Source organism: Mus caroli, chromosome 2, assembly GCF_900094665.2.
Source record: "Mus caroli chromosome 2, CAROLI_EIJ_v1.1, whole genome shotgun sequence".
In the NCBI taxonomy this organism is placed as follows: domain Eukaryota; kingdom Metazoa; phylum Chordata; class Mammalia; order Rodentia; family Muridae; genus Mus; species Mus caroli.
Window position 1 is genome coordinate 84,515,337 of NC_034571.1, and position 9,545 is coordinate 84,524,881.

At 39.7% G+C, this 9,545-nt stretch overlaps 1 protein-coding gene across 1 annotated transcript; it reads left to right on the top strand.

The window, feature by feature from the left end:
• The first annotated feature begins 6,090 nt into the window (after positions 1-6,090).
• Positions 6,091-7,121, top strand: LOC110289469 (olfactory receptor 4X2-like). Its single transcript, XM_021155683.1, has one exon. The coding sequence runs from the start codon at positions 6,116-6,118 to the stop codon at positions 7,043-7,045; it is 930 nt and encodes a 309-aa protein (XP_021011342.1). The 5' UTR covers positions 6,091-6,115; the 3' UTR covers positions 7,046-7,121.
• Positions 7,122-9,545: the final 2,424 nt, after the last annotated feature.

Consider the following 9,545-nt stretch of genomic DNA (forward strand, 5'->3'; position numbering starts at 1 on the left):
ATACCCAAAAGATGCTCCAATATGCCACAAACACATGTGCTTCACTATGTTCATAGTAGCCTTATTTGTAATAGCCAGAAGCTGAAAACAACCAAGATGTCCCTCAAAGGAAGAATGAATACAGAAAATGTGGTTCATTTACACAATGGAATACTATTCTGCTATTAAAAATAAGGACATCATGAATTTTGCAGGCAAATGAATGGAACTAGAAAATATCATCCTGGGTGAGGTAACTCAGACCCAAAATGGCATGCATGGCATGTACTCACTGATAAGTAGATATTAGCCAAAAAATACAGAATACCTAGGATACAACCTACAGACCGTAAAAAAGTATAACAAGCTGAAATGCCCAAGTGAGGAGGTTTCAACCCCATTTAGTAGGAGGAAAGAAATAATCATGAGAGGCAGAGGCAGTGTGGTAAACTGTATAGTAGAAGGGAGGGGGATAGGAAAAGGGGAACAAGATCAGATATTGGGGAGGGGGCAGGAAAGAAGCCCAGAGGGCCAAGAGAATAAATGGAAATAAGCAGCCTCAGGGAGTGGGAGGTGGGAGTCCCTCTAGAGAGTACCAGAGGCTCAGGAAGTGAGGCACTCTCAGGAATCACTGGGGGTGACATTATCCAAAATGCCTAACATTAGGGAAAGGGAATTCAAAGAGTCCACCTCCAGGAGATAGACAGGGCCTCCAGTGAAAGGAAGGGGTTACTAACCCAGAGTCAAAATTCCTGACCCAGAATTGTTCCAGTTTGAAAGAACTGCAGGGATAAAAATGGAGAAGAGACTGAAGGAAAGGAGGTCCAGTGATCAACCCATCTTGGGATCTATCACAAGGGGGGTAGTGAAGGGGGCATACCAAGGCCTGGCCCTATCATGCTATGATGTGCTTACAAATGGGAACTTCACATGGCTGTCCTCAGAGAAGCCCTACCAGTCCGCTTGGACTGAGACAGAAGCAGGTACATATACCCAACCATTGTACTCAAGTCAGGGACCCCTATGGTTGAATTGGGGGAAGGAGTGAAGAAGCTGAAAGGGAGAGCGACCCCATAGGAAGACCAGCAGTCTCAACTTACCTGGACCCAAGGGAGCTCCCAGAGACTGAACCACCAACCAGGACCATACATGGGCTGGTCCAAGGTTCTTGGCACAAATGTAGCAGAGGTCTACCAGGTCTGGCAGAAGTGGGAGAAGATGCACTTAATCCTCGAGAGCCTTGAGGCCCCAGGGAAAGGGAAGGACTGATGGAGAAGGGGGAAGAGTACCCTCTCAGAGGCAAGGGAAAAGAAGAATTGGGGGAGGGGGGACTGAAGCAGGGCAATGACTGGAATGAAAATTTAAATTAAAAAAATTAAAGGAAATAAAAAATAAATAAGAAAAAAATCTTAAAAACAAACAAAAATGGTTAACATCCTTAGTCATCAGGGAAATGCATATCAAAACGACCCCAAGATTCCACCTCACACCAATCAGAATGGCTAAGATCAAAAATGAGAATGACAGCAAATTCTGTTGAGGATGTGGAGAAAAAGGAACACTCCTCCATTGCTGGTGGGACTGCAAGCTGGTGAAAACCACATTTGAAACAGTGAATTCCTTAGCCATGGCTTCATACTGGCTTTTTCTGATCAAACTGCAATGTTTTTCAACTCTTGCTCCTAGTTCAATGTCAGATCTCAATTCTCACATGAACTTGCTAAAAGCAACTAGCAATAATACCTTGCCAGGCTGAATGCTGGACTGCCTTAATATTTCCTCTACCAGATCAATACAACCATCACCTTCAAACTCTACTCTCCAAAGAGTTTCATGACAGAGACTTTGTGTACATAAATCCTCACCAAATGTAATAATACGAATGGTCTCTACTCCAATTCCCAGTAGAATAGTCTTATCCAAAATCTTACTGTGTGAGTATAGTCTTCAGGCATTTCTAATGCATTCTGCTCTTCTGCAGTCCCACCAGAACCCCTAAAGCTTTGGTTACAACACCCAATGCTTCTTTTACTTACATCCTCAAAGCCTTCCAAGTTCCTCCAGCAAGCTAGCCGTAAAGGCTGAAGCCCACATGGTCAGGGTTGGTCACAGCAATGACCCCGTTTCTTTAGAACCAGGATTTCATGTTAGTTGCTTCTCACATCAGCATGACAGAATGAATAACAGAAACAACCTAAGAAAGGAAATGCTTATCTGGGTCCATAGATTGAGAAAGGTCCATTTATGGTTCTTGACTCCATGACCTTGAGTAGAACATCAAGGCAGCAGAAACATGTGGCAGAGGCTGTTCTGCACTTCTTGGTAGACACAAAGGTGAAATCATGAAATTCCAGTGCTTGGCTGGATTCTTTTTTGCATTGTTTTACTCTGCTCACACTGCCAGCCTATGGAGCTGAACTACCCATAACTAAGGTGGGCTTCCCCGCTCAATTTACCTTCTCTGGAAATGCCCTTAAAGATGCACCTGGAAGTACCTCACAAATCTCTTAGTTGAATCTATATCCAGTCAAGTTGATAATGAATACTAACCATAACCCATGAAGCCCTGCATAAATATCAGATGATAAACATGCAGAGCATGCTAAATAAACAAAGGAAATCAGCGTGATCCTAACGTTGTTTATCTTCATCATTTAGAAATTGTTTGGGCCAGACATGAGCCACAGGGAAAAAGAAACAATTTTCTTGGGGTTTGCCTTTGAGATATAGAAGTCATGTTAATATATTATCTTGCAATGAAAAGTTAGCAACTTCATAAACTATCTGGAAATTCCCAACCACAAAAACAAAAAATCACTTGGATTAGGTTTTAGCTGTAAAGAACAAAATATGAAAGAATATAGAACTCGAGAAGAAAACAATTCACTATAGAAATGCTATCATGTTTCTCTATCCCTAATAACATAGCTTCCATTTCCACGTTCACTCACAGCCCAAGATGAATATTGAACCTCAGGTAATATTGGCAGCATTCCTGTTATTGAGAAAAGATGAAATAAGTGCATATCCACTCCCTTGAAGGGAAGCTGAGTGGTCTAATTTTTATTGCAGTGAACATGTACTCTGGTAGGATTTTTGGTGGTTGAAATATTGTGGGAGAAAAGAGAAAATAGGTATCAAATAATACCAACCATCACTACAACATAAACCAGGCACAATGCCTGGGCACAAATTCAGGTACTCTAATTCCCAGGACCAGTGCTTCTCTCCATGTGAACAAAGCTTAGAAATATTAACCTATCATAACAAACACAGTGTACACATTTTGGAGAAAACCATCATTTTTCACTGCAAATATTTAACAAATATAGTTTCCTACAACAAGCAATCGTATACTCACATTTTGAAATCTACCTTCCTGATCCTAGAGAGATGGCTCAGAGGTTAAAAGTACTTGTTGCTCTTGCAGAGGACCTGGGTTCAATTCTCTCTTTTTTTTTTTAAATTGGGTATTTTTCTTATTTACATTTCAAATGTTATACCCTTTCCCAGTCCCACCCCAGAACTCCTTATTCCCTCACCCTGCTTCTATGAGGGTGTTCCCCCACCCACCCACCCACTCCTGCCTCCCCACCCTCGAATTCTTAGCACTGACATGGTAGTTCACAACCATCTATAAATCAAGTTGCATGAGATCTGATGACCTCTTCCAGGCTCCACAGGCACCAGACAGAAATGTGGTACGAAGATAAACATGCAGGCAAAACATCCATATATATAAATTCCAAAATTAAAATAAATAAATAAATAAAATCTACTTTCTTTAGACTTATTAATCAGATCCTACAATACCGAAGATATTGGGTCTGAAAATCTTTCACAGAAACTCAATTCCATGTAAACACATTAGAGTTCAAATTTCCCTTAACTATTGCATGTTTTGATATAATTATTCACTATTCTTCCCTGCATTCCTCTTTCTATAAAGTATAATGCTTGATTCACTGTTTGTATGCACAAAAGCAATTGTTTCAAAACATCTTTTAAATCTTGATATCTCGTAGTCTTCATTTTTTTTTTTTACTGAAGTCATTTATGTTTATTTTTTTCATTATTCTTCTCTTATATAACACATTCTGACGACAGCCTCCCTCCCTCTCCTCCTCCCAGCCCTCCCCTCCACAACCTACCCTCTCCCCCAGATCCAGTGTTCCTCTATTTCCCTTCAGAAAAGAGCAGGCCTCCCAGAGATATCAACTGAACACAGCATAACAAGATGCAATAAGATGAGGCCCAAGCCCTCATATCAAGGCTGGGTGAGGCAACCCAAGAAGAGAAAAAGAGTCCTATGAGTAGGCAAAAGAGTTAGAGAGTGACCCACTCCCAACTGTTCGGATCCCACAAAACCCACAAACTAACCAACCACAGCATGTGTGCAAAGGGCTTAATGTAATGCCCTGCAGACTCTGGGATTGCAGCTTCAGTCTCTGTGAGCCTCACTGTGATACTTCCTACTGAAGGCACTGGGCACATGCTGTGTGCAGGGCAGCATAACAAAGACAAAGAAGACTTGGGCCCCCAAACTCACTTTGGAAAGTCTGCCATATATTATATCAAACTTGATTAAATGTGCCCACATGCCGCATTAAATGCAGCATATTGGTGGTGCTCAGAATACAAATGCTTTTTTTTTTTTTCCAATTTATTTTGCTTAGTCTTCTGACCTGTGCTGAATGCTATTTTATAACTTTCACTCTCATGAGAATTGGAAATGAAGGAAAGAGCAAGGCATACTCTATCCTTGGGGATCTCACACTGCAGCAGGCAATATAATTCATAGTGGTAAGTGCTATGATTGCAGAATGTCCCAAGAGAAGGCCAAGACAATATATGGACTATAAACTGGGGAGGGATATTTCTTATCTCTGACATATCTAAGACATCAAGGGCCAGAGGCTTTGTGCTCTCCTCCTCTGAGGTATGTGCTGTCAGCATGCTACAATTTGGACCTTGCATATCTGAAAACTTATAGAATTTGGTAGACATTACAGAGGTTACTGCCTGAGAACAGCTGAATGTGCACCCAGGACTTTGGCTGTTTTCAATGCTTTCTTCTACAAGTAGCATCCTGAGAAAATTTTCCAATAATCTAGGAATTTAAGTCTGCTCTCCACCCTCTCTGTTTCTATAGTTGTAAGGTATATTTCCTGAATTCCTTCTACCCTGGGCAGATCTTTATCACTTGTCTGTATCAGTGAGAGAGAAATATTTTGTGATATGGGCAGGTTCATCTGGCTCCAAACCTCAGGTGTCACTGGAGGAAACACTGAGTTAATGCAGGCTCAGCTACCTTGGGGGCTGGGGGTGGGGGGGAGCATAGTTTTGAAGTTAGTTAGTATGGAATCTGGGTAATACCCTGAGGTAATTATGTAGCTGGGCACTGAGGAAGGATGTTGGATCATTATTACTGCCACATTGCTCTGAGTGTAAGAGTGGAGGAAATCAACATGCCAGAAGAGAAAAATAAATGGATTAAAGTGAAGGATATGTAAAAGGTCAATAAGCATTCAAAGATAGAATAAGGACAAGAATTGGAGGAGAAATATATTCACAGGGCACATCTGTAGTGAGCTTTGGTTCCCTTAAAGGATACTGAGCATCAAGGGACCTATACCAGTTTATCTATTCTGAAAACACTGATACTGTACATAAAAGGATGAGAAACTTTGTTCTGCAAATCAAGGAAAGACATAATAAAAGAACAGTGCAGGGGAAAGGATACTAAAAACATTCAAAATCAATAGAAAGACATGCAACACAGATGAAAACAGTGTTCTGGAAACCTCTTCTTCGTGAGGAAATAAAACTTTTTAATAAATCTTTCCTTCTTTGATCTGTTTCCAAAATTCTACATTCTGCATACAAAGTGATTTACTCACCAGATAATAGACATTCTTGCTGATGTCCTCTTGGCTGCAGGCTAAAACCCAAAGTCCCTAAGAGTCCTGCATGCACTGGTGGTGGTCTCTTCTATAGCTTTATACTTTGCTATTTCCTACACTATTCCAGCCATTTGCACTCTCTGTCTGTCTTCATGTCACCCTCTTCCTTCTTCATGTTACTAACTCCTCGTCTTTCGTATTATTTCAGATCACACCACCCAAATTGCTCCCCTATGGCTGACATACACAATGTGACCGAGTTCTTTTTTCTGGGACTCTCTTCTAATCAAGAGGTGCAGAGAGTTTGCTTTGTGATATTTCTGCTCTTGTACATGGCCATTGTGTTTGGAAATCTTCTCATGGTGGTCATTGTGGCAGTCAGCAGAAATCTTGGATCCCCCATGTACTTCTTCCTCAGCTCCCTCTCCTTTGTGGAGATCTGCTACTCCTCCACAACAGCCCCAAAACTCATCGTGGATCTCCTAGCTGAAAAGAAATCTATATCTGTATGGGGCTGCATGGCACAGCTTTTCTTCATGCACTTCTTTGGTGGCATTGAAATGTTCCTGCTCACGATGATGGCCTATGACCGCTATGTGGCCATTTGCAAGCCTCTGCACTATACCAGCATCATGAACCGACAGGTGTGTACAGTCCTTGTAGGAATGGCATGGATGGGAGGTTTTGTCCATTCCCTTGCCCAGGTCCTTCTCATCTTCCACTTGCCCTTCTGTGGTCCCAATATCATTGACCATTATTTCTGTGATGTGCTTCCTGTGCTTAAACTTGTCTGCTCAGACACCTTCCTCATTGGTCTGCTGATTGTTGTCAATGGGGGAACACTGTCTGTGATCAGCTTTGTGGTCCTCTTATCATCCTATGCAGTCATCTTGTTCCACCTGAGAACTCAGAGTGCTGAGGGACGTCGCAAAGCTCTGTCCACCTGTGGGTCCCATGTCACTGTGGTTGTCATATTTTTTGCACCCTGTGTCTTCATCTATCTGAGACCGACAGCCACTCTTCCTATAGACAAGATGGTAACTGTGTTCTACACGGTGATAACTCCCCTCCTCAACCCTATCATCTATTCCCTGAGAAATGCAGAAGTGAAGAAAGCCATCAAGATTCTATGGATCAGGGCAACAAAAGTAGATCAAAAATAGAGGCGAATTTGTTTATTGTCATGAGTCTGGAATAATGTTGAATACAAACTGATGGAATAAAAGGAGTAGAAAGGCGGGGAGGTGGTGGCACACGCCTTTGATCCCAGCACTCGGGAGGCAGAGGCAGGCAGATTTGTGAGTTCAAAGCCAGCCTGGTCTACAAAGTGAGTTCCAGAACAGCCAGGGTTATACAGAGAAACCCTGTCTCAAAAAAAAAAAAAAAAAAAAAGGAGTAGAAAGAAAATTCTCAGGGCTTCTTAGTTCTAGAGAGTTCTGTATCATCCACCCTAAATGTTTTACTTTAAACACTTGTAAAGTATTTCTGGCTATAGAAATATTTTAATACATCTTGCCATTTTAGAATGTTTTGAGTTTGTATCCCTATAAATAATAATGTGAAAAATATGCAAAGGGAAATGTCCAACTATAGACTCACTCACTAGAGTGAATTTACCTTGTTGAAGAATATGAAGGCCTTTGTTGCTCTGTGAAATTGAATTGCAAAATGCTCCTCACAGAATCAAGACATTCTAATTAAATACATAGAGGACTGGGGATGTGGCTCAGCTGCTAAAATGCTGGTATTCATAAAGCATGGGATTGATGGCCAGCACCCATAAACTCCGCATTGGTGCATGCCTGTGATCCCAGCCTCTGGAAACTGGAAATAGAAGATCCAGGACCTCAAGGTCATCTTTCATTATGAAGACAGTTTTAAGCCAGCCTGAGATATAAGATCCTGATTTATTCTATATACATTTTAATAAATAAAATTATTTTATTTGAGATTATAATTATAACATTTGTTTTTTCCCTTTCCCTACTCTAAACCCTCCCACACATCCCTCCTAATTCTTCTTCAAATTCATGACCCCTTTTTTCACTAATTGTTATTGTATACATATATGTATATGTATATACATATATATTCCCAAATATAACCTGTTCAGTTCACATTATCTAACTTGTATGTCTATTCCAAAGCTGATAGTTTGGTACTGGACAATCTATTAGTGTGCTTTTCCCTGAAGAAGACTACCTCTCCCGCTCCTGGCATTCCTCAATTGCTTATAGGTTTTTGTGCAAGACTCAAGCCTCAAGAGCGTGTGTGTGTGTGTGTGTGTGTGTGTGTGTGTGTGTTTATGTGTTTCAAAACTGTCTCAAGGTATCCCCTAACAATATATTTATTAATTTCAAAGGGAAATGTACCATTTCCCACCCTGTTTACAATTGACCAAATTTCACACACCAAATGAGACAAACTGACATCATGTGCCTCCTAACAGCCAACTAGACAGTCATAACACCTCCTAGGTGGGAAACTTGGCCTGAATACTAAATAACTCTGTAAAGTAGTTATCTTTTACTCTTTAGATGTATGACAGCTAAGAAAAATGGAAGGACACTTCCACAGTATTAACAATAATCGAGTATAATATGGGAACCTGGGTTTGGATCCTGTATTGGATAAAGGGACCAGTGGGTGGGAGGGTTCTAGGACATAAGAAAGCTGTACAAATGTTGATTTTCTTATTTTGATGATTATGTGTTTCTCTCCTGAGGTTTAGGAATGTCTCATTGGCATGTCAGCAGCTTTCAAATATTTCAAAAAGATATAAATATTATTTGTAGTCTGCATATCTAAGGTATACAATATGTATGATATATACACATATATATGCACAATAAAATACTAGTGCTGTGAAGTAAATTAGCATATCCATTACTTCCATAGTTAGCTTATTTTGCTAGAAGTGCCTAAAATTCACTCTTGTGGCAAATTTTCAGTATAAAATTAGATTTTGTTTGGGGATGTAGATAGATGGATAGATATACAAGTAGATAGATACACAGATAGATGATAGATAGATATGGATATAGATATATAGGTAATATATAGATATATTCATATATCTATATGTATGTATACAAAGACATGTTTATCTGTATATTATGTATAGATATATAGATCTAGGTATAGATAATATATAGAGTATATATAGAGAGATGATATATAGGTAGATAAGTAGATAGATGATAGATAGATAGATAGATAGATAGATAGATAGATAGATAGATAGATAGATAGATAGATGATAGAGAAAGATGTTGTCCAGGCTTGCTTCAGACTGACAGAAATCCTCCTGCCTCAGATTCTCAAATGCTTGTATTGAGGCATGTGCTTATGCATACAGATATAATAATTTTAAATATAGTTCTCATACCATGCATTACATCGCCAGACCTGCTCATCTTATATAACTATAAGTTTATATCCTTTGGTCTAATTATGCCTAAATCCACTGTCTACACATCTATTTGCCTACTGAGAAAATGAAAAATAAAGAAATTATTCACAAATATTCTTAATGGAGAAATAGGATAAAATAAATTATAAAATTATTTTTGTACCTTTTCAAGATTTTAATATCAATTTATTTTATAATAATAGTTTATATACAGTAGTCTTATCCTTAAACTGCTACAGCCTTCCCGCCCC

What these genes read in the sequence shown, in the direction of transcription:
- LOC110289469 (XM_021155683.1), top strand. Translation starts at nt 6,116, where the DNA reads ATGGCTGACATACACAATGTGACCGAGTTCTTTTTTCTGGGACTCTCT.